Here is a 25,353-nt window from a genome sequence, read left to right as displayed (position 1 = left end):
TTAATCACTGGTCCATTCCTTTTCCAGAGGTACACAAACGAATTCATTGGCCATAATAACTATAATAACTGTTACTATTCTATTTTGACGGCCAGAATCATTAAAATATTCTCCACTGTCACTTGTTAATAATGCTTTTGAAATGTATGAAAACATCAATTTACTCTATATTCTATAACCAACTCTAGCAACAAAGTGTGACCAGCTTGTTCCAGATTCTTCTCTACAGGATGAACTCTTAATTTAAAGCAAAAGAATCCTGAATTTCTGTATGACAAAATATTATAAATAAAGTGTTTTCCGTCCTTTCCAGTGCATTGTGGTGACGTTTTGCTGTTTTCCAGGTCAGAGGTGAAGTGTGGAGTGCTGTGTGTGGGAGTGTGTGTGTGTGTGAGTGTGTGAATAAATCAATTTCCTTTTATACCTTTTTTAAATGAACCCGCCTGTATATGTCTTCTGTTCAATGTTTGATAATGAATAAAACTGCACATAAGGGTTATAGGGGGTTAAACAAGAACAAGAGGGTTTGACATGACATATTCTGAGTGTTGCTGTGAGTATATTCTGCGTATGTAGCCTAAAACATTCATTGAGTCACAACCAGAGGCCATGGTGGGAGAGGTGAGAGGGGGGACTCAGTGAAAGTTGGCATTGTGGGCAGGTAAAGTGAAAAGTAAACACGTAATACAGCAGGAGGATAATGCCAAGGGTGTTGACAACCCGGACATACAGAATCACAGATACCAAATATACATTGTTCGAAAAAGCAGATAAAGATGAGGAAATGTTCGGATGTCATTCCTATACACCAACACTAGGGGGTAAAACTGAGCCACAGTGAGTCAACAATTACTTAGTTTCTCAATGGGAGCAGCTTGGATTCTAACAAAACTCTATGAGGTGTTATGTTGTGTTAATAGATTTAAAAAATAAAGATGAAAGTGTCTCAGCCTGGTTAACATTGAGGTTTATAACTGACTTTGACTAACAAGAGTTTTATTCTAATATTAAGTATTGATCATTTAAGTAAATTAAATGATGTGGTATCAAACTCATTCATGTTGTCATTTAAACTTAATTGTGCATTGAGCAATGAAATTCCTGATATGTTTTATTTGAGCTTCTGACTTAAAACTAAGAAACTTCTGTGAATTCAAGTTAAAATTGGGAACATTGCTTTTGTGCTGAATCGCAGCTCCACTGACAGTTGAACAGTTGTTTCCTGTGTAACTGGTCCAAGGCCACATTCATGTCACACAAGAGTGAGTGTGACTCTGAGTTGCAGTGGTTGGTAACTACGACGTCACACTCAACTTTATAATAAGGACGTGCATCAAACCAAACATGGTCAACTCACATCAGCCACAGTCCACCGTTCATGTAATTGAATCCACATTTAATGACAAAATTATATTGATTTATAATAATAATTGATATGTTCTTAAACTCTTACATGATGAATTCTACAACAACACAACTATCTTGATTTATCGTACCCCATGAAAACCTTCACCATGTTTAAAAAAAGAATCTTTCCCATCAAAACGGTTCATCCAATGCGGCGGCGTCGTGGCTTAATGGAAGAGGCCGTAAAGTTGCATTTTGGGAAATGTAAGATCCAGATTTAAGGAGCTTGAACTCATACTAGAAAAGTAAAAGACAGGATATATATGCTTCTGCTGCCTCAGTTTTGAACATTAAAAAAGATCAGCACTACAACACAGGAGAATCCCTTTATCAGAACTATCCAAACGATGAATCTGATTGAGACCACGAACTGGAAGAATGATGCCACCTACACACAAAATTATATTTTTAAGACTGCAATTGAGAGGAAGTGAGTCAAAAAGACACACAACAGCCTCCTAGTTGTTATTCGAGGTCAGAGAAATCAAAAACTTGAGAGCAGGACGTTTCTCACTTCACAACGCCTATGAAGCCGTCACGTGACTAAAAGACCAACAGGCAGACTAACAACCTCAAAACTCGGTGTGAACACTTCTTTCTGGTTTTAAAAATGTGTGTTGTTCTTCTGACAAAGTCAAACGATGACAAACAGTCTTATTTTGTTTTTATCTGTCATATTTCATCTGTCCATATTTACACTGTTGTTCCCTGTGTAGAAGTTGTTACTGTCCCCTTCCTTAACACTTTAACAGAACACTTTACTCAAAGGTGTAAAGTGATCAACTGTGACGATAAGATTAACAATCACCACAATGTAAGTGAACAGATGTCAGCCTAATGAATATGTGACAGTTATACCAGACTCTGTATTGACTCATGGAAAAACACTACTACCAGAAATTTGAAGGCTTTTTTGGGGGGGCTGAATGACAAGGCAATAGAGGTTATTAACATTTGTCTGACGATGAACAGAACAAAAGACACAGATTAAAATATTAAAGGATCCCTTTATCAAGTCAGGATGTGTTGTACACCTGGCAGATTAAAATATGAAGCGGATAAAGTTAAAAATCATTTAAACATAATAGATTGGCACAGCGCATTAAAACACAGTATAGATCAACAAAATACACTTGGACAAAGCTTGACCGACCAAACATCTGGGACAGTCCCTGCAGGCGGTGATCTGTGTGTGTCCATTCCCTCCTGTCCCCGCAGACCGGCGGGCAGCTGGTGTTGCTAAGTGTGTTGTACCTCTGGAAGGAAATGACTACGATATAAACAGGGACAAATTAAAGAGGGACTGGGCCGTGTAACATATATCCTAATAGTTTACTACGGTTAAAAATGCAGATGGAGACGTTGGGAACCACTCGTACAGGGAGGTGAGTCCGACGGGGTCTTGATCCAGAGAGGTCTCGTCCGTAACGTGGGACGGTCGGACCTTACACAGGCATAAAGCATTAAGAACAGACGTGGTGGTCGTGTCTCTGTGGGAGAGCTGAGACAGGTAGGCTGTGTGTGTGTGTGTGTGTGTGTGTGTGTGTGTGTGTGTGTGTGTGTGGGTGGGTGGGTGAGTGGGTGGGTGGGGGGGGGTAACAAAGGTACAGTTGATTCGCTGCTGTGCATCCTCATTGTCCTCCCTCCGTCTAGAACAGCTGGATCATGGACTCCCGGGACTTGCCCACTCCGATCCATTTGACTGAGGAAACAGATAAAGCAGAGGTTGATGTTCATTTCTCTACAGTCGAGGTTGGCACAGGTCTCAAATCTGTGTGTCAGTCTGAACATTCACATGCACACAAAAGGCCAGGATTCCTTAGAGGCAGACCTGGAATTTAAAAATCCGCCCCGAGGGATCCGATCACAAGTGGACAGTTCGTCGGTCACACGTGGCTTTAGAAATGTCACCTGTGACCACCTGTGATGGGATTTCACGTTCCCACTAAATTTCCATGAACATGTGCGTCATTTCTGTTCATAAAGACATAATTATGTTGTTTGTAGCCAGATCGACTATACATGTGTCTGTTGTCAATGAATGTGTGTGTGCGTGCGTGCGTGTGTGTGTGCGTGCGTGCGTGCGTGCGTGTAGAGGGGTTATTGTCTCAGTTAAGTTAATTGGTCTGGAGTTTTATCAATTTCAATAAAAGACATCACAACTCCAAACTGTGAAAGGCAAGTTTCAATCTTAAAATTTACACACCTAATCAAGAAAACGTAGCAAATGGAAATGATTTGAAATTGTTTTGACAGAACAAGACATAAAACATGACTAGACAAGACAGTGAGGTGACTGACATATAATATACCAAACTATACAGAACCCAAACACCTCAAATCAACTACCCATCATTCAAAATACTGTACCAGGCACATCCAAATGCTCCTCGATGAAGTGGACATATTTCTGGGCGTTCTCGGGCAGCTCCTCGAAGCTGCGAACAGCCGAGGTGTCACTGTTCCAGCCGGGCAGCGTCTCATACTGGACCTCAACGCGCTGCAGCACCTCCTGATTGGCTGGCACAGGATCAGTAAGAAGTCAGGTTATCAATATGTCTCCGCCTTGACTTTTCTACAAATAATCCAATAAACTGGAGGAAGAGAAAAGTTGGAAATAGGCAAAAAAAGGTTGGAAAATATTTACTGGGGGCAGAAATGTATCAACTAATTTTTAATACCAACATAAGTTTTGACTTGATTTCAAAAGTAAATACAGTATGAGATTCATCACAACACGTGTTGTCTCATCACAGAGATTCTTTAGGTTCTGTGTGAAAGAAAAGGTTGTATCCTCAACAGAAAATGGAGAACAGGAAATAGGACAACAGCATTGTTCTAAGCCTTTCAGTCATTATCTCACTCGGTCAAACGGCGTCTCACCTGGAAAGTGAGGTATAGGCTTGTTGTCCACTTTGTACGCTACGCCCACTCTGATCTCCGGGAACACATCAAGTATGTCGAGCTTGGTGAGAGCTAACCTGAAAGAGGAGAGGGACAACTTTTCAGCAAACAGAGTGGGGCACTGCGCTCACAGACCTACAGCAACATCTACCCTGAGCCACCCTGAATGAAGTGAGAGAACCAGTTAATGGAAAATCATCTCCTATACACAAAAATAAAATAAAATATATATATATATAATTAAAGTTGCAACCTCCGACTCAAAGGTCTGTAATTTTTAGTTCTTAGGTTTAATGGAACGACAACTCCGACGCCTGAGCTCTAAGTACAATGGAATGCAGCATCACTAGCCGACATGAAGTTCGCAGGTGTAGTAAGCGTTTCCATGGTAACAGTGAGCTCCACCAATGAGAGAGGTCGATGTTACACTATTAGGATTGTGGGTAGTGTAGTATTTCTCAATGACATCACAAATAAAAAATGTTTTTCTTAAAACAAGGTTCATTTCATTCGGACTTGTGGCTTCTAGAGGTTCCTATAAAACGGGTAGCTCAAATCAAGCGATCTGATTGGTTCATAGCCACGGCCCACAGCAAAACGCCTGCGAACTTAAACTACCGGCGAACCAAGCTCCCGTCTCGTAGCCTTCTTTCTACATTTTTTTAACCAAATAATTTAAAAAAATTGTAGTTTGTCTATTACTTTCATTTCGCCAGTTGTAACTGTTTTATAAAAGCAATAGCTCACTTCAGTCCGTGATATACGCTCATTATACCACAGTTAAGGGGCGTTGTTCGGCCCGACGCAAATACCATGGCCTGTCGTGAGCTTTTGCTTAAATATACCATCGTTTCACAAACTCATAGCTCGTCGTGAGTTGACCTTGGATGGTTACAACATTATGGCTAATGATCAAAATGTCACTGGAGAATTTGAATTGGATTTTCACTTCCGGAACCTCACTGTTGCGCTCTATAGATATCAGAATGGCTTTATACAAGACATCAGCGACCGTTCAGCCTGCCAGACCCAAAAAAGACAAGGCAGCAGCGGGGCCAAGTGCCAGAAGACAGCCAAGGATTTTCCTTGGGTAGAAAAATACAATATTATAAAATAATACGACTGAATTTAGGGTATTTATTTATTCTATTTTTATTTTTTGCTTGATTTCCTTTACTGTAGTTGCGGTGCAGATTTTTTAAATGTTGTTTATATTTTGTAAAGGTTTTTGTAACTTATTTTTATAAATAAAAAAGGTTTATCATTACAGTTAGGAAGTATGATGTATAAGTATAAAAAGTATATTTAACTTCTAATTACAGTCTATTGTAGTGTTTTAATGCAACAGAAAAACAATGAAAATGCTTTATGCTCACGCAGTGAAGCCATTTATCATGTGTGCATATTTGATGAGCACCAGATCCAGCCAACCACATCGTCTCTTCCTGCCTGTGGTCACGCCCACCTCCTTCCCGCGGGTCTGTAGCAGCTCTCCGATCTCCTGCAGAAAACAAAGGCAGATTTTCTGTCAGTCTCACATCCTGATGGGAGACTTCTGTAAATGTCTGGAGAACATCTCATCATCCCACATGACTTTAATTTTCTGTGGAAGGTTATTGGCAGCAGTGGAGCTAAACCTCCTCTGGGTGGTGCTGTCTGAAAACAAACCTTTGCTGAATATCACATGTGTTGACAGTATGAGGTGGGGATGATGTACAGTAGTCACTATGCAGAACTATTAGATAATCAAATAATCATTCAGGCCATTTTAAAGAAAAATACTGAACATTTGCTCAATTGCAGCTTCTCAAATTGCATGTGATCTTACATTTACTATATTTGGACGGCTTGTTGGACTAAACAAGCATTTGAAGATGTTATCTTGGGTTGCGGAAAATTGCTCACGGGAATGGCCATTTCACACTATTTTTGACAACATATTGGCTAAATGATGAATTAATGAATAGTGAAGATAATCAGCAATTAACATTGCAACTCCACTCTCAATCATACTTTGGTGGCCTAGGCCTCTACAGTTTGTTGTTGAGACTTGTACACCCTTCACTTTCAAAATTCCTTTTGAAATTGACAAATGATCCTTCACCAAGTTCCTCCTACGGACCATGTTAGCATTAACCTTTTAAAATCGGGATTCAAAGGACTTAGCTTTACAGGTAAATATCATGTTTGCGTACTGTGTGTGTGTCGTCTTACGTTGCTCTGCTCTGAGGGGAACGCTCCGATGCCCACTCTGGTGGTGTACGCCTTGACGACCCCATAAACCTCCCCGACGTTCTGAGGTGGCATGCCGAGACCGGTGCACACCCCGCCCACCGTGCAGTTGGACGATGTCACAAACGGGTACGTCCCTGCAATGACATGAGGAGTGAAGACTCTTTATACTGTAGATAGACTGGTTGAACAAACGTGGAACTGAAAAAACAAAGATGTGGAAAGATTTGTCAGGAGCAGAGGCCTTCAAAGCCTCACATTGTGGGCCCCCCAAAAATCAGCAGGCACATTGAGCCTGCACCACCTCAAATGGCCTGTATGGACCCAGGGTGGCTCCCTGGAGCCATCCTGTACAGTGAGCTGTCAACAAGCTCAGGTTCACTGGTCGCCTGCACTTCAAGGATGTCTGCAAACATGATATGAAGCAGACAGGCATCAAATGGAATGTTGCGGCAGGAACTGGAAGAAACAGAAGAGGAAACTACCAGCAGCTGCCAGGAGCCTTTTCACTCCAACTGCAAAAGTAACTGTCGCTCCAGAATGAGGCTGCACAGCCATCACCACTGCAACAAAAACTACTTAATACAATCCTGAAATTCTTTGGGTGATGTTGTTTTAAGTCAGTGAGCAATTCTATGGGCAACAACTTGATCACCATTTTGAATGTCTATTTGTTCACATTGTATTAAAAGTCTGCTGAATTAACCATTGGCAGCTCCTGCTACCTGATACCCATGACTGTACAGACAAATGTCAATGATTTCTTTGATACTGAAGAAATATTGACGTTCAGGCAAATGATGGAGTGATGAGGAGGCCAACAGGATCAGGAGTAACAGGACTGGGTTGTAAATTCTTGAACCAAGTCCAGTTGCTCCTGATTCAACATCCTGTTGGATAACTATGACCTGTATGAATGAGAATATCCACAGACAGTTATAAGGAGCTTTTTTCAGATTTCTCTTCGAGTGACAGGGCAGGGTTTTGAAGGAAATGAATAAATAATGCCCTCAAAATGATAAAGATAGAAAACACCTTAACTGGCCACGTTGGCGTGCAGTCAAATCAAAGTAAAATAACCAGCTCCCCGTTGTTTTGTCTCTCTCACTTAATGTCGTATCTTTGCCTCACCTGTTCCCTCCAACTCTCCTGTGCTGCATCACAGTCTGAAAACTCCTCTGGTCTAGAGGATGGGAGCAAATCTGTCATACACTCAACTCAACGCTGTTTCCAGACAAGGCACTGTGTTGACATGGTGAGAATGTTTGTTTCAGGACTTGGCATGATAAAGCTGGCCTACTAGTCCAACTTGGACACATCTCTGACCTGCTTAACCCTTCAATAACTGGACAGTACATTAAGTCTACAACTGTTGAAATAAACAACATATACAGTATATACTTGACTTGACTATACACCTCATCAGAGAAATACCTAAAACTAAAGTCTAAATGCTCACTGAAGTGAAATACCTAGCTGTGAATATGAGACTGCGTATGACTCGAGGCAAACTATCTTCTCAATAATTGGGATTAGAACCCTGTCCACCTGACAGAACAAAACACTTAGTAAAGGCGTTTTACCCATCTGTCTTTTGTCTCGCTGCAATACCCAAGGACATCCCTGAGGGGACAACCTCACACAGACAACCTACAAACTGACATGTCAATGTAATCACCTCAGGCATTCGAAAAACTGTGTGCGACGGAAAATGGGTTGTGTCGAACGAGTGTAATTAAAGCAAACACGCATTGAGTTTCCACACATACAGACATTCGGTAGAAGCTGGACGCTACCCACATGCAAATCCCCCCAGTGTTCAGAGAGACTGTTGTGTAATCAAAGAACAGGTTGGATGTCTGCAGCAGCCAGTTTGTCCGGCAGCTATCGTGTCAAAGTGCTCTTTAGTTGAATGCCGATGCTCTACGTGCAAGTTTGGATGTGAGAAGAGTGATTGTGCAGAAAGAGTGCTGCTGTGAGATTTACCATGTTTTCTAATCAAGTACAGATATAGGCAATCAGGAAGAGAGCTTGTTGAACTATAAGTTTGCAGGACACCATGTCCCGACACCACCAGAGTTATTACAAACACGATGATTTGATAATAACCTCAACTGTAATATAATCTGCTCCGAGCTGTTACAGTGACATACAACTTATAAAAGATTAGTAGGTTTAGTCTGGTACGTTTTTATCTGAGAGGGAACTTACGAAAATATTTTTTCGGGAACATTTCCTTCTTAATGATTGCTCTGTCTTTCTGACAAATTGCTGACACGGGGTGCCCTGGTGCTCATGCACAGACTGGTGGCACTTGAGTGAATGGAACTTGTGAGCGTGCACGTCAAGCCTTGATGCCAGAGCAGGTCAGCAGTTAGTTAGTTAGCAGACTTACCGTCATTCCTAGTCTGAGCTCCGAGCAGGCTTTTTGTAAAGAGCATCACAAAGCTTAAATTTCAGGGTGACATCACTGGCTCACTGTAGATGCACTGAACAGCGCTTTGGCAATTAGAAATTATATTTAATCCCAGGTTAGCGCAATAAGAGGTTTGTCTTAGAATCACAAGCCATAGAAAAAAAATATACCCAAACTAAGAAGTAAAGCCTGCTTCATGTGATTTACTGACCAAAGTCTATGTCCAGCAGCGCAGCGTTGGCTCCTTCTACCAGGATCTTCTTCGGAGGACCATGAAGAGCTTCGTACATGTAGTGCACTCCGTCTCTCACCATGGGCTTGATCCGCTGCACATAGTCCTAAACATCACACAAATGTTATAGTAGAGGGGACAATTTGATGCTTCCAGAAATATTTTCCTGCTTATGTTCTATTACCTTTAATTTTCCCAGCTCTCCCTCGATGTCAATCTCCAGAGTGGGGTACATGGCCTTGTACTGCTTGGCCAATACTTTATACCTGTAACAGGTAACAATGATCAGTTAACTCCACCAACCGGGCTGGTCTGATACCATTCTGAATCACGTTGTCATGAGATAATAAACACGAGACATAATCTTCATCCGTAATAATAATTGTAAACAGGAAGCAGATTGTCTACTCTGCCGTTGGTTGCTTAGTTGCAGAAAATACTAAGAACAAGAAACATCGATGGTGAAAAGAAAGAGCAGGCATTTCTTTCCTTTCTTTGGACCGATGACGAGGTGGAACTGTACCGGGGGGGGGGGGGGCACTGTGTTTGTCCTTGGGCAAGACACTTAACCCTTAACTGCCTCTGACGGCTGTGCTAGCAGTGTATGAATGTGACAAAAGCGCGGTAAATAACGAAGCGCTGTATGAATGTGTGAATGGGTGAACCTGACTTGAATTATAAAGCACATTTAGGGGTCGATAGGTATAGAAAAGCGCCATAAATACAGTCCATTTACCATTTACCGACGGTAAGGATTAGCAACAGTTAGTCATCCATGTTGACTTCACTGAATTGTATTTCTAAGGCATTGTTTCCAAATGTCTCCATTTCTGTCTGTCTGGAGATTTCAAACTAAAATGGGACCAGCAGCGTTTTCAAAAGAATCCATTGTTAGGACATAGTAGTTTGGATTGCAGGCTTAAATATAGAAAAAGTGTTTTTAAAACTAAAACATATTAGTGTACATTAAGATTTCAAAAAGGAAAATTTTCAAAAAGGAAAAAGGACTGGCTAACCAATTTATTTAGATAATGGGCTGTTTTTGGTCGGAGAGCCGGCTGAGAGCCTAAATGCAGGTAAAAGTTCCAAAGTTCCCTGGTCCAAGAAATGTTTGGTTGAGGGAAAGCGGCATGGTAAGGCATGGAATAAACAATTACATTACTCAAACTAATGAACTTGAATTAATATGTAGTCCTAAAGCATTGCCTGAAGGTCTTTGGATGGCTTTCACAGACCCACTGTCGCTCACTAAAATGCAGATTTAGTGAGAAACCCAGTGATCCTATAGTATTAGAACAGACCTTTCAGAGAACTGAGTGAAGTCAGCCAGCAGGTCACATATCCTGAGACCGCTACGTGCTGCCTTGGCCGAGTACACTGGACCAATCCCCTTCTTTGTTGTACCGAGACTGGACAGGGTCAAGAGAGTAGGGAGGGGGAAAATAAAAATAGCAGCAGCATTAGCATGTGACTCTATCTACAACATGTTTTTTTTCAACAGTTTAAAGATTCATCATGTCATTCACTAGAATGACCAGCAGGTTTTTACAGGACCAGAAGTTCATGTGACCATATGATATGAAAATGCAAATTACAGAAAATCATAAACTGGTAAATTGGTCAGAGCTATTAACCGAGCATTGTGTGTGCAAACACATGATAGAGAAATTTGAACACCCCAATGTCGATCACTATCCACTGACAAAAGCAAACATTTTATTGCATCTCTTTAGTCTAGCAGAAAGTAAATGCAAGGGAAATGTGGGTGATTACAGCAACAAAGTGGAAAGCAGAAGATAGAGATCTATAAGACAAGACAGAAGAGAAGCACAACTCGTATAACTTGTTAGGGGAGTTAACCTTTCAAATATGACACACTCAACAAGTTCCTCACGTAACTAGAACTGAAAACAGAACCATAAGTCGTGAAAATTGATTAAAAACAAAGAAATAGTCCAAAAATGAGAACTGCGAAATAGATTTCAAGTCAATTCAAAAATATATCTACCATTACACACATGCAGAATGAAATGTCATATAGTTTATCCTTACAATGAGCCTACAGTACATTGACATTGCTCTTCAGGCAGAGATGGAGTCTAATGAACATATTGTACGTTAGGATCAGATCTGAGTGAATAAGAGTCACTGTGTCCTGTTCTCCATTCATTTGTAACCAAGTATATTCTAAACCTGTTTGGTTTGTGTTATCATTTGGCTACTTGTCTTTTAGTTTAAACTGAAAGCACAAACACAAATAAAAAAGTTAGCCTTTTTTTCATAGGAACTACTTGAACCGATTGCACCCCTATTCTGCTCTGACTTCCAACAGCCGAGCTGCTAGCAATCTGCTGAAAGCTTAAAATGACTGCCATTAAGGCACCCTGGTGAAAATGTATTCTCTCTATGTAACACACACACACACACACACACACACACACACACACACACACACACACACACACACACACACACACACACACACACACACACACACACACACACACACACACACACACACACACACACACACACACACACACACACACACACACACACACACACACACACACACACACACACACACACACACACACACACACACACACACACACACACACACACACACAGAGAGAGAAGATGTTGTGCCGGACCACTGCCAGAAAGCTGTATGTGACTATTTGATATTCGACAATAATGACTTCTGACTATCCCGCCACCAGTCTCCTGTCTGCTGAAATGTGTTAGACACCCCTCTCGTTTCACCCCAAATGTAACTTCCAGGATCTTAGAGGGCCTGGCTGTAAGACACACCAAGCAAGACTGCTGGCAAAGCCTATTTTATAAAAAGATCAATGCTCTCTGGACAGCAGTCCACCACTGACTTATGCCCCCAACACACACACACACACACACACACACACACACACACACACACACACACACACACACACACACACACACACACACACACACACACACACACACACACACACACACACACACACACACACACACACACACACACACACACACACACACACACACACACACACACACACACACACACACGGAGAAGATGTTGTGCCGGACCACTGCCAGAAAGCTGTATATTTTTACATGAGGAAGCTCATGATTAGGGATCGACCGATACAGATTTTTAGGGCCTTTAGGGTTTTTTCATCAGCCTTAGCCGATGACCGATACGGACTGCCGATTTTCTTGAGCCGATATTTGGAGCCGATACTACTTTTGCTTCCTCAATTTAATAGTTAAATAGAATTAAATGTGGGGGTTGTCTCGTCTGACCTGAGGTCTTAGTCAAAGTGGGGTTATGGCCAAGGCCGTGGCTCGCCTCCCTGGGTAGAGGGAACACACACACAGTAGCTGGGTGTCTGGTTGCTGAGCTGACAGACACAACCCAGTTTTGAACAGGAATACAAACAGGTTCAACTGAGCTTAATATTCTGAACACTCCTCAGGCACGGCTCCACAATCCACACATGTATTGGAACATGTTTTTCAACATAGAGTAAAATAAAAACCATACTACTGAAGAGCGGGATTTACATGAAACACGTCGTGCCTCTGTGTCTTTATGAAGGGTCCATAAATGTGACCCTGAGGAGGAAAACTACTGATGAAACAGTGCTCGTCTCTCTGTCTGCTGTTCATAACCTCCACACGGGGATTACCATAAATGAAATATGGAATTATTTTCAATCTTAATTAAAAAGTATGTGTAAAACATATAAAGTCTGTTATGTGAATGTGAGTGTGTTAACATTTACTTAGAGAAGTCAATATCGACACTTTCTGATTTGGCAGTTACTTTTTAGTTAAATAATTGAAATGAACAATTATAGTATGTCGATTTTTTGCTTTAAATGACTGAAATTTTTACAGAAAGATGCAAAAATTGATTTGACCCCCCTGTGTGTGTGTGTGTGTGTGTGTGTGTGTGTGTGTGTGTGTGTGTGTGTGTGTGTGTGTGTGTGTGTGTGTGTGTGTGTGTGCGCGTGCATTTTTGCAACAGGTTTCTTACTTCCTGCCTGCTTGCTCCTGTCTCTGCTGTTCCTGAACGCCATCAACTGCTTGGTGGAAGTCAAACACTGCGGAGGGGGGAGAGAGGGGACACACTCTCACACACCTCAGCGAAAGCAGGGCTCCCACACTTACACACTTTTGCCTACGTACATTCATACATTCACACAAAGATTAAAAAGAGACCAGGGCTAGACCTGGGAGGACTTACCAATGTGTGCTCTGTCTGAGATGATCAACCTTTCCTCCCAGCCTTTTAAACCTACGCACACAAACACACTTTGAGTCTGCATTACGTACAGGTCGGTACTGTCTTGTTTTACTTATTATATGCTTCATCTAAAGAAAGTGTAAATCACTCACTATTTCCTTTGCGTTGGTTCTTTTCTGCCTCTTCAAATAGGCCTGGGAGGTGGATCACCACACCATTGCCTTGGGTAAAAGGGTAAAAATAAATAAAACTGAACAAAACTAAGTTTGATGGTTGTGCCAACATGCACCGGTTTCATATGTATCATATCATGATGACCGTTTATCATGATGTACACAACGTTCTTGTTATCCCCTGAAAGTTCAACTCATTGTAGGAACTGTTTGGATTTTTCTGTAATATTGTGAGGTCTCGACCTCACCATGTAAAGTGCCTTGACTGACACGATGTATTGCTGTGATTTGGCGCTAGACATATAAAAATTGATTGATTGACTTGAAATCCACTGTTTTCCAGCAGAAAACCATGACCCTCATCCCAGCTGCTCCACACTCGGCTACAAACCGTCCCATGGATCATTGAAGTTCACAGAGAGAAAATTCTGAAAACAACAACAAAAATATGAAACTTCTATAATGACTTGAATAAATCGCCACAGCATGCACTTGCTGATGCTAAGGTAGTAGATAGTGTAAATAGAAAACAATTACACAGTAAGCCCCAACCCACAGTGGATCACCACTGGGTGTGGAACACAAGGTTGTAGACATTTTGACCTGATGGTGCAGGTAGAGGAAAAGTCCAGGGATCGTGAACATAACTACTGTACAGTTCTAAGGGGAACATCAATGTCTAGGTCAAATGTCATGGCAATCCATCAGTTGCAATTGTGTCTCTCCATTCCTTGAGAGATAATCATTTCACTGCTTTTTTCTTGCACAGTAGTGATAAGAAGAGCTCACTGTTCACCTTCCACGGCAAAACCAACCCAAATGGTGAGTTTAAACCCAAAGAGGGAAACTCTGACCGCTTCTACAGAGAAACAGAATAATTGACTCAGCTCAGTCCCTACCTTTAACAGTATTTGCCTCCTGGAAAGTTCAATGTGCAGAGCAGGAATTAGCTGAGAGACTAGGTGTCCTCACAAAGCTTTCGGGCACTTGCTATAAAAATGCTGTGCAAAGTGTCTACTGCTGCGGTCAATGGTTGCCTTCTAACAAGGACGACTCAGAAAATATTTCTCGTGGAAAAAAAGGGAGGGGAAAAGTGGCGAGAAAACACAAATAAATTGCTTATCACTTCTTTAAAGTGAGGAAGCACTATATTTGGTTCCAGTTGTGTTTTATGATTTCTGTTCTGTTTATATTGTTTTTTGTATTTTGAAAATAATGAAATGAATAAATAAAACTGAAACCATGAAAATAATAGTGCTTGGGACAAGTGCCATGTGCTAAGACACCGTTGATCCAAGCGCATGTTATATTTGACACACTGAGCGGCCAGTCCCTCGGAGTGTGTGAGCCTGCAGAAGAACATTTATGTGTCGAAAGAGCAAAGAGGAAGAAGGGGAAATGTGAATAATTATGGCCGGTTCATACAGCTGTACATGTCGATATGTACAGGGTTAGGAGCCAAAAAGAAAGAGGTAAGACGCCATTAGCTAATGAAATTACTGCAGATGAGAGGATGTGGAAAAGCCTGCAGTCTGGCTCAGATTCAAGATGATCACACTCACTGTAGCAGTCGTCAAAATGGAGGTTCATCAATTCTTGAGTGTGAGTGTGTGTGAGTGTGAGTGTGTGTGTGTGTGTGTGTGTGTGTGTGTGTGTGTGTGTGCGTGTGCGTGCGTTTGTATAGCCTGACAAATGTGAGAGTGAATTGTGTTTAAATCAGTTCAAAGTGTTTCTGCGTGTTTGCATCTGTGAGCATTACACACCAATGAAGGCAGTGACCTTGGGGCTGATGATGCCGCTGGGGAGGAGGTGAAAGTTGTACTCCACTGAGCCGACCACCACCGTGTGTCCTGCGTTGTTACCCCCCTGCAAAGAAGAGACAGAGAGCCGTGAGCAGAGGCAAGTGGAAACGCAGCGAGGAATGAGACTAATGGGGGCGCTGCAACTTTGTTTGACGGAGCAGGAAGGGAGGCCAAATAGTTTGGCGAGTAGCAACAAGCATATATACACACCACTGGCCAGTGTCTGTTATTACTGTGTGTCTGTTACCCTGTGCTGTTGCATAGAGAGTCTCAAGTAAAGGCTTAACACCAGTGTAAACTAACTGACAAATGTGTCAGCAACGAAAAAGTAAATGGAGCGTCTGAACTTCAGATTGAACATGATGTTAAAACCTTCTAGTCCCTACACACAAAACTAAGGATGATAAAAGTATGTCTTGGCAAGAATTAGTGCTCCATTAAAAAACAAACAAATAATCTGACCATGACTGTACCTCATAGTCAGTGAATGTCTCAAACTTTAGTCTCAAAGCCACCAGCCCTCATCGTGTCCCTACAAAGGATATGTAGATGAAGGAATAATGTGTTACCACTGAGTAAAAAAGCAGCTCCAAATGTGGTGACAGGTGACAAATACAGTAACCAGAATGGCACTCAGCAGAGTGCATAGCTCCGCCCAATTGCACACACTCATAGATATCAGTCCCTTAAATATGCCAGATTTTTTCCATCAACATCCATGTGTTATTCCCTAGAGGAAAAAACAACCAAAAAAACAACCAACCAACGATAAGATCTGACAAGACACATTTTTTCAGTAAATAAACTATTAATAGTTTTATTGTACTGCACTGTAACTTTTATTACCTGTCTTATTCTACTTTAACATGTTTTTATTTTCTCTTTTTAATGATTGCATTTTAATGTCATTCTGTGTTTCTTCCCAATGCTTTTAGTGTTTTATGTAAAGCACTTGCCTTGTTCTCGTGCTATACAAATAAACTTGCCTTGCCCTGCCTTGCCTTGATGATAACACAGCTGCAGATGCCTTCATGTATCACCAGCCTGCGTCACTGCCCACTACCTGAGGTTCCAATTAAACTTAGTCCGTCCTGTTACCAGGATGTGTAATGCTGTACCCTGTGGATATAAATCAATCTCAGCATGTGCTCTGACCACATGGAGTTATTTCTGGCCACAGCAGTACCCTGAAGGTGTAGAGGGGGAACAGATGGGAGGGCAGATGCCTCTCCTTTTTAGATATTTTTACAATCCATCCCATCCCCCACAGAACCTAACTCAACTTCAGTCCCATGATCGGTTTCTAATCACGAGAAACTCAACTTCTGATTCTCAAATCACCTGCTCTTGTACTGTACACTATGGCTATCACATCAGCACGCAGACAGTAAGCCACTAGATCGTGGAATAGAGGAGCAATTAGCTCATAAAGACATAAGACATAAAACAGACAAAAACAATCAAAAACTTCAGAGGGTGATAATATAGTATTTTTACAGCTTGTTTCCCCAGGAAAAAAAGTTTAATTACCAAGTTTGCATGTGACAGCTATTCAAACATAATGGGGTATTGTAGTAATCTAATATAGCATGTTGAATACCTTCATTTTTGTTGACTGATAACCCGATTGAATGTCCATTCATAATCCTGTATCAAGTGTGTTGTGTATAACTGTCTCTGAGCAGCAGGGTCACATGGTGAAAACAAAAACCGCCTCCTGAAAGTGTCCAAGGTGTCAAGTTTAAGCCCTGATGTTGGCAACCACCTGTGCTCTTCCAGTATTATTTAAAAAAGAAACTGAGGCTACTTTTGTCAATCATTTTCAGTAGGTTGATCATAATGTGAATCGGACTAAAGCCTGACTGATACAAACAGAAGGCCAATTGTATCGGCCAATTTAAGCTAACTGCAGAAAAAAACGCATCTGTGTTTACAGCAGCTGATACACAACAAGAAATGATAGTAACAGACGACCAATGATAGGTACTGAATAGATGTTTTATTACCAGTGTCTGTATTATTTAGTTTCTCCAGCTGAAAGCTCATCAACCGGGTCACAGGAGAGTCGTTTGTAGATCTGTGTCGATATAGTGAAGTGCTAATTGTCAAACGTAACATATGACTTGAATTATAATAAACCATGATTTTGCATTTATTTTTTGGAACTGTCAAAACAACACATGTAGCGAGTAAAAGAACCACATTGCTTTCAGTGTAGAAACACAAACTGGTAGTTCGTCATGCTGCTAAATTAATAAGCCATTCCGCTAGCTAATGTCAAATGTGAATGTAACATTTTTATTTCAGACAATATCAGCATTCGAACGTTTAAATATCGAAAAAGGCATCAGCCATAAAAATCCTCGGTCAGCCTCTAACGTCAGACCCTTTTAACGAAACCCTCCCAGTCTCAAAAGATCTTATGTGTACAACCTCTATTTACCAAAATGTCGAGTGAAAGGACCAAAACAGCAATAAATAAGCCTTGGTTTTTTCAAACATCTCCATAGTAACGAAATGCAATGCACTGAATCTGCGTCAGAGGTACCTCCATAAAACCAAATAAGACAAATACAAAAAAAATTGGCTAAACTCGCAAAGTAAACATGACAGGGCTGTTTCGCAAATGCTTCTTGCGGGGTTTGTGCACGTTGCAAGTTCAATTTTTAAAGCCTTTTAAAGACCATTATGAATTCAATTCGAGACCTGTTTCACGTGTACACAGACCAAATCAAAGGATATCAAAGAAAATCTGAGTCCCAGAACTACTTGGAAAGTAAATTAATTCATCCATTCATATTCAACATTGTCAACGGACTATAGCTTTGTTCTCCTGAGCCACAGACACCCCTTGAATTAACATGAACATTCAACTCAATCTAACTAAACAGAGCTGTGTACGCAAGAGTATTGTGTGTGTTTGTGTACAAGTTTGCTGGAGGTTTTTATGGCGGCTTGATTTTTCTGACTTTTTACTTTATAATAAGTTCTTAAAGCATTTTCTTGCACAAGTTGCAGCAAGCTTATAATTTGTTAAGTTCAAGAGGCTGCAATTGCCAAATACTAGCTGGGTGTGCTCAAATAAGTAGGAGTGATATTCTCAGGCTCTTTGTTCTGTAATGAGATGGGCGGCAGCATTTGGACGAAGTGGGGACAGTCGAGGGAGCCCTGGCCTGACTGACACCCGAGGCAAGTGCAGTAATCAATTGAATTCCTCATTGAATTTAGGAAAGTTTTGAGACATCTAGGATTTAATAATGGAAGAGGCAAGATGATGGATTGGTTAGGCTGCTGGAATCTGTATGTTTAAATGGTATGTACGTCTGAGTGTCATCTGCATAAGAATGATAGAGCACATCATGGGACTGAATAACCTGGCTTAGAGGCAGCGTGTTAATGGAAATAAAAGAGGGCCAAACACAGATAAACTAGCATAAAACAAAGAATAAAGTTTCCAAATTTTTCAAACAATCAATACACTATTGCAAGAATAATTGTTTTTGTCAATAGACAAATTGATACAGCTATAAAATATTCATTCAATAATCACTCGTAGAGACCCCTGTACTCAACAACAATGTTTTTCCAATGCAATACGCTGTTGTTATTATTAGTAAGTTTTTTTTAATACTTGTTGTAGCATAATATGACTATTTGATATTCGACAATAATGACTTCTGACTATTCCGCCACCAGTCTCCTGTCTGCTGAAATGTGTTAGACACCCCTCTCGTTTCACTGTCACCCCAAATGTAACTTCCAGGATCTTAGAGGGCCTGGCTGTAAGACACACCAAGCAAGACTGCTGGCAAAGCCTATTTTATAAAAAGATCAATGCTCTCTGGACAGCAGTCCACCACTGACTTATGCCCCCAACACACACACACACACACACACACACACACACACACACACACACACACACACACACACACACACACACACACACACACACACACACACACACACACACACACACACACACACACACACACACACACACACACACACACACACACACACACACACACACACACACACACACACGGAGAAGATGTTGTGCCGGACCACTGCCAGAAAGCTGTATATTTTTACATGAGGAAGCTCATGATTAGGGATCGACCGATACAGATTTTTAGGGCCTTTAGGGTGTTTTCATCAGCCTTAGCCGATGACCGATACGGACTGCCGATTTTCTTGAGCCGATATTTGGAGCCGATACTACTTTTGCTTCCTCAATTTAATAGTTAAATAGAATTAAATGTGGGGGTTGTCTCGTCTGATCTGAGGTCTTAGTCAAAGTGGGGTTATGGCCAAGGCCGTGGCTCGCCTCCCTGGGTAGAGGGAGCAGCAAAAACAGCAACCACGAGCCTCGTGCCCGTCCGGCAGCGGCGCCCCCCCCCCCGAGATTAAAAAGTTAATTTCCACGAGGCAAAGGGTTTGGAGAAAAAGGAGAAAGACACAAACCCACCGGGCGCTCCGTCCACCGCGACCCACGACTAAGCTGGTCGGAGCCAGCGAAAAGTCGGAGGAGGAGCGGCGGCGGCAGCAGAGCGGGGTGGGAGACATCGAATCCCCCTCCCGCTCTCCGGAGGAGAAGGAGAGTTGGGTACCCGGCAGGTGTGCAGCGCAGCAGCCTAGGGCAGAGGCACCGCGACGGCGCTGGGTAAATGGTTCCGGAGAGAGCGGGGCCGGGCCCAATAGGCGACCGAATCTGCCCTCCCAAAAAAAACTATCGGCGAACGTAGCAGCCGCGCATCGATAAATCGGTCGAACACTACTCATGATCAAAATCAATATTGTTATTTCAACCTGTTATCAACAGACACACTGTTGTGTCATCTGACTCCACAGAGTGAGTGCAAGCAGGAAAATTGTCATTATTGATTCATCTGCTGACTATCTTCTTAATCATTTTGTTCCATTCAACGTCAAACAGTAAATTGAGAAGCTGTGAAATGATTCAAAACAATTTTGATCAATTGTCAAAACAGACTTGTGTTTCATGTCATCTATCCTCTCAGTGTTTCTATCCTGGGTAAAAATGCCACAGTATAAAAACAATATCCATATTTTAATGAATATTGGCATCACCTCAAAACTGAGCCTATAATTTGAGCCTCTCATTACAGGGAGGGAAAAGGCTTGAATATGATGTGATTCTGAAAATAAAAAAGGCAAACAAGCTAACTGTTCCAATCAATCAGATCTTTCACAACAAAAAACGCTTCACGTAAACTTTGATGGATCTAATTTCTCAAGAAATTTCTCTTCTATGGAGAATTATCGCCTGATTGTCTCTCACTCTCTATCTCTCAATTACACCCACAGGTTTTACTTACAACCAGGAAAAAACAAAACCAAGAAGATTAAGAAACAGATATGTTCTGTCTGTCTGTGACCTCCTCTGCTCTTTTCCAGTATTAGTGGGGAATCATTGGTCGGAGAGTAAGCATGTGTGAACACGTGTGTCAGTTATACGTGGGAGATGCAGACCTGAATGTTGTACGTGGTTCCTATATTCATTGATCTTTTGTGTTGAAATATTCACAGATTTTATTTTGTGTCTCAGGAACAAGCAAACATTTTGTTTCCAATAATAATCGTTAAGATTAATCGACGATGAATCACTGAAGACGTTAGGTCAGCCGCAGGCTCACTGCAGAACACAACCACTAGTGTTTTGAGTCACGCTCAGTGGCCTCACAGTCTTGTTTCTCACTGCAGCATGTTTTGAAGCTACAAAGACAGACATAGTTACTGACACGCTGGTGAACATAGGGGAGCATTTAGCCACTAAAGAGCCACATACTTCCCTGACAAGCTGGCAGAGACCAAAATATCAGGCTAACATTCACCAGGTGGCCAGAAACACGACTCCATATGGATGACTTACTCTGTAACTGATGGATGTGTGAATAATAAGTAAACAGGCAAATAAGTTCACTAAATGTTTGTTTTTTAAATTAAAGAATTGGCATATTTCAGATTTTTACTTGATTTTCACACCATGCTCAAATGGATGCAGTGCTTTCCTTCCAATCCAAACTGTAATGTGAATGCTATAACTCAGTATTGACAACATCCTTTATGGTCAAATTGACTCGCAAAAACATTGCAGTTGCCTGCAGATCAATTTCTTTCCACAGTCAGAAGAGTGCACAGACTCTACAGGAAGAAAAATAGAATGTACAGTACTAATGTACGAACGCACAGCCAACCACAACTCTGATGAGTTCACCGATGCTTCACTGTCCAGACATGAGCTGACGCCAAAACGTAAGGTTGCTATGCTGTTTCCATCCAGACAGTTTGACTGAAAACACTGTATTGAGTTTTACACAAGAGACCAAATATGACCTTCTTCTTCAACAGCCTGGTTGAATAGTAGATCTATTTTGAGCAACAAGGTCGATCACATTGGGCACTTTTAAGACATTTTAGGCAGTCCACCCTCTACAGCCTTCACTCACTGTCTCGCCCACTCCTGTTCAATGAGATAAAGGACAGGAATCACCCCAGTGCACAGAAGCCACAGGCCCAAGACATTTCAGAGTCTACAAGCCAGGAGTTGAACCAACCAGATGACGAGTTAGAAGAGGGGCCCCGTGGGTATCACGAAAATTACACCAGGCGAATAACAACTCGCCATCAGCTGGACAGCTCTTTATGCATGCTGTATGTGTCACAGTTGCTACAGCAACTACACACGATTGTTCATAATCTATTCAACAGGAACCTTCACTGTACACACCTCTTACAGTAAAACTGGGTGTTGGTGGTACATAAACTGTATGTGGGTATGACCAAGTGCAGCCTCAGGACATTCATTTGTAGTTTAAAAAAACAAACATCCGAGTGTGAAATCCTAAGTGCTTATTAGTGGTTTAGCATCATTTATAGCGGCATCATTACCGAATAGAAACCCAGCCATGTCATTGAGAAACCTTCTTATCCATTTTAAACTATTATTAAGTGAAGCTTTTGAGCTGCCAGGTTTCTGGAAAATCCTCCTTCAGCATGACACTCATCTTTCAAACTAGAAGATCAGGAATGTCTGGAGTTTTCTTCGGTCAATAGTAGGGATCGACCGATACAGATTTTTTAGGGCCGATGTCGATACAGATTTTTTTTTTAATCAGCCTTAGCCGATGACCGATACGGAATGCCGATTTTCTTGAGCCGATATTTGGAGCCGATACTACTTTTGCTCCCTCAATTTAATAGTTAAATAGAATTAAATTCAGCAGGTTGTCTCGTCTGATCTGAGGTCTTAGTCAAAGTGGGGTTATGGCCAAGGCCGTGGCTCGCCTCCCTGGGTAGAGGGAGACGAGGCTCACGTCGCTCTGGAGCATCTCGGGAGTTCCCACCGCACCGGGACTCTCCCGCCCGCGAACGGGATCCCCTGCGCAAAGCCTGCGGCGCGGTCGGCACAGAGACTAAAAAAGTCCACCGGCAGCCGCGCCTGACTCCGTGCGGGGCCCGACGGGGGGCGCCGCCAGTCCCAGCCTGCCGAAGCAGAGAGGAGAAAGGCGAGGAAGAGAAGGAGGGTACGGGGGGAGAAGAGACAGCCGACGAGCAGAGAGAGCGGGGACGGGCCCGATAGGCGACCGGATCTGCCCTCCCAAAAAAAACTATCGGCGAACGTAGCAGCCGCGCATCGGCCGATGCCGATACACGTTAAAAACGCAAACATCGGTCAATATTATCGGCCGGCCGATAGATCGGTCGAACACTAGTCAATAGTTACAGCAACAACAAACACAGTTTCTTAATGCGTTCTGACAAAGCCCGTGTCATTCATCCCCGAGCCCTGTGGCTCCTTCTGTCTCGACTTGAGACAACCTGGCAGGCCAAAAGTTTCTGTCTTTGGTTTTCATTATTGAATTAATCACCAATTTCGTTTATAAAATATTTAAAAAATCAAATTGCAAAAGGAAGTCCTCTCATTTGAAAGGCTGGAATCTGAAAGCAATTGGCATTTTTGTGTGAAATTGATTTTGACAAGCAAAACAGTCTTTTTCCGGTCCACAGACTCAGAAATGAATCGTCGCAGCTCCACTTATGACACCGACCAAAGATTGAACTGATCTACCGAAACCCTTCGTGACAGGTTTATGACCCCTGACACTGCCCCGTCAGACGGTGATGGCACTAACACAGTCCGGACACTGCACAGTCCCAGATCATGCACGCAATCATACGTCCATGTGGACTGTTGAGTCAGAATCAGATCATACAAGCAATCATACGTCCATGTGGACTGTTGAGTCAGAATCAGATCATACAAGCAATCATACGTCCATGTGGACTGTTGAGTCAGAACCAGATCATACAAGCAATCATACGTCCATGTGGACTGTTGAGTCAGAACCAGATCATACAAGCAATCATACGTCCATGTGGACTGTTGAGTCAGAACCAGATCATACAAGCAATCATACGTCCATGTGGACTGTTGAGTCAGAATCAGATCATACAAGCAATCATACGTCCATGTGGACTGTTGAGTCAGAATCAGATCATACAAGCAATCATACGTCCATGTGGACTGTTGAGTCAGAACCAGATCATGCACACAATCATACGTCCATGTGGACTGTTGAGTCAGAATCAGATCATGCACACAATCATACGTCCATATGGACTGTTGACTGGTGACTGGTGACTCCTTGCCAGCGAGGTCGCCCGCTCCGCCTCCGGACCCGCGGCCGGAGTGATGCACCTGGTCCCTGCGCTCGGACCGAGGAGCCTCCGCCGTCCCCTGCCGTGCGTCCGCGACGGGGGACGGGGGACGGCGCCCGGCAGCGGGGGAAGGTGTGTGAAGCTAGGCGGCTAGCAGGAATTCAAGGTGACATTAGCGGAAAAGAACCCGAGGGGGGACACGACGCCCCGGCTGACATGTTGCTTAGCTAGCGGGGCGGTCGTTAGCCGACCGCGGCTAAACGCTCGACTTAGCGCCGGGGAGACGCGCGGTGCTTCTGGTCGGGCGACACCGGCGCAGTCCCCCGCCCGGGTTACGAGCTCAACCGGGGGGGGGGGGGACGACGACACGGGGACGCGTGACAAGTGAATGCAGCGTGGTGGCCAACCAACCTGACATCTGCACACCATGTCCGCGTCTTGTGCCAGCAGGTCCACGACTTTTCCTTTCCCCTCGTCGCCCCACTGAGCCCCGAGCACCACGGTCACTCTGTTGCCGACGCTCGGTCGAGGTGTCCGGTCCGTCGGGCTGCCGGAGCCATTCGGGGCCGCGGCGGCTTCCTGACTCCCGCTTTCCGACATTTCGGCTGGGTCCCTGGCTGACAACACTCGTGCGCCCTCTCGCACCGCGCTGCGCTGACGTACAGGCGGCGGCTGAGCGAGGACTGGGGGCGGAAGTTGGCTTGCGCCTCGACTGTTAAGGGGAAAGTTGAGGGCCAACGCAGAGCTGTGTCGGCTTCAGTTCGTCAGAGTCCTTAACTTTCAGACACGTGAAACGTTTATGTGGTGTAATAATTAAAAACATATTCGGTTGTGAAATATTTGTCTTTTTATATGTGCAAATTAAAAAACCACATCAAGATCTGATCAAAAACCATTACGCACACTGACTCGTCCAACCTGGAGTATATTTCACAGGAAGAGTGCAACAAAAAACTATCGGCGAACGTAGCAGCCGCGCATCGATAAATCGGTCGAACACTACTCATGATCAAAATCAATATTGTTATTTCAACCTGTTATCAACAGACACACTGTTGTGTCATCTGACTCCACAGAGTGAGTGCAAGCAGGAAAATTGTCATTATTGATTCATCTGCTGACTATCTTCTTAATCATTTTGTTCCATTCAACGTCAAACAGTAAATTGAGAAGCTGTGAAATGATTCAAAACAATTTTGATCAATTGTCAAAACAGACTTGTGTTTCATGTCATCTATCCTCTCAGT

At 42.7% G+C, this 25,353-nt stretch overlaps 1 protein-coding gene across 1 annotated transcript; it reads right to left on the bottom strand.

Moving 5' to 3' along the window:
• Positions 1-2,394: 2,394 nt before the first annotated feature.
• adss2 (adenylosuccinate synthase 2) lies at positions 2,395-24,795 on the bottom strand. The gene is made up of 13 exons (XM_035606264.2): positions 24,518-24,795; positions 15,383-15,485; positions 13,599-13,667; positions 13,447-13,497; positions 13,237-13,303; positions 10,493-10,600; positions 9,376-9,457; positions 9,171-9,297; positions 6,526-6,680; positions 5,688-5,812; positions 4,291-4,388; positions 3,778-3,927; positions 2,395-3,109 (listed from the first exon to the last, which is right to left on the bottom strand). The coding sequence occupies exons 1-13, from the start codon at positions 24,704-24,706 to the stop codon at positions 3,057-3,059; spliced, it is 1,377 nt and encodes a 458-aa protein (XP_035462157.1). The 5' UTR covers positions 24,707-24,795; the 3' UTR covers positions 2,395-3,056.
• Positions 24,796-25,353: the final 558 nt, after the last annotated feature.

Source organism: Scophthalmus maximus, chromosome 10 (genome assembly GCF_022379125.1).
Source record: "Scophthalmus maximus strain ysfricsl-2021 chromosome 10, ASM2237912v1, whole genome shotgun sequence".
Classification (NCBI taxonomy): Eukaryota; Metazoa; Chordata; class Actinopteri; order Pleuronectiformes; family Scophthalmidae; genus Scophthalmus; species Scophthalmus maximus.
This window is presented reverse-complemented; position numbering and strand designations above follow the sequence as displayed.

What these genes read in the sequence shown, in the direction of transcription:
- adss2 (XM_035606264.2), bottom strand. Translation starts at nt 24,706, where the DNA reads ATGTCGGAAAGCGGGAGTCAGGAAGCCGCCGCGGCCCCGAATGGCTCC. An exon ending in CTCAGACAGAGCACACATTG is followed by an intron (nt 13,304 to 13,446) that starts GTAAGTCCTCCC and finishes CCCCCTCCGCAG; the next exon opens with TGTTTGACTTCCACCAAGCA. An exon ending in GAGAGCTGGGAAAATTAAAG is followed by an intron (nt 9,298 to 9,375) that starts GTAATAGAACAT and finishes TGTGATGTTTAG; the next exon opens with GACTATGTGCAGCGGATCAA.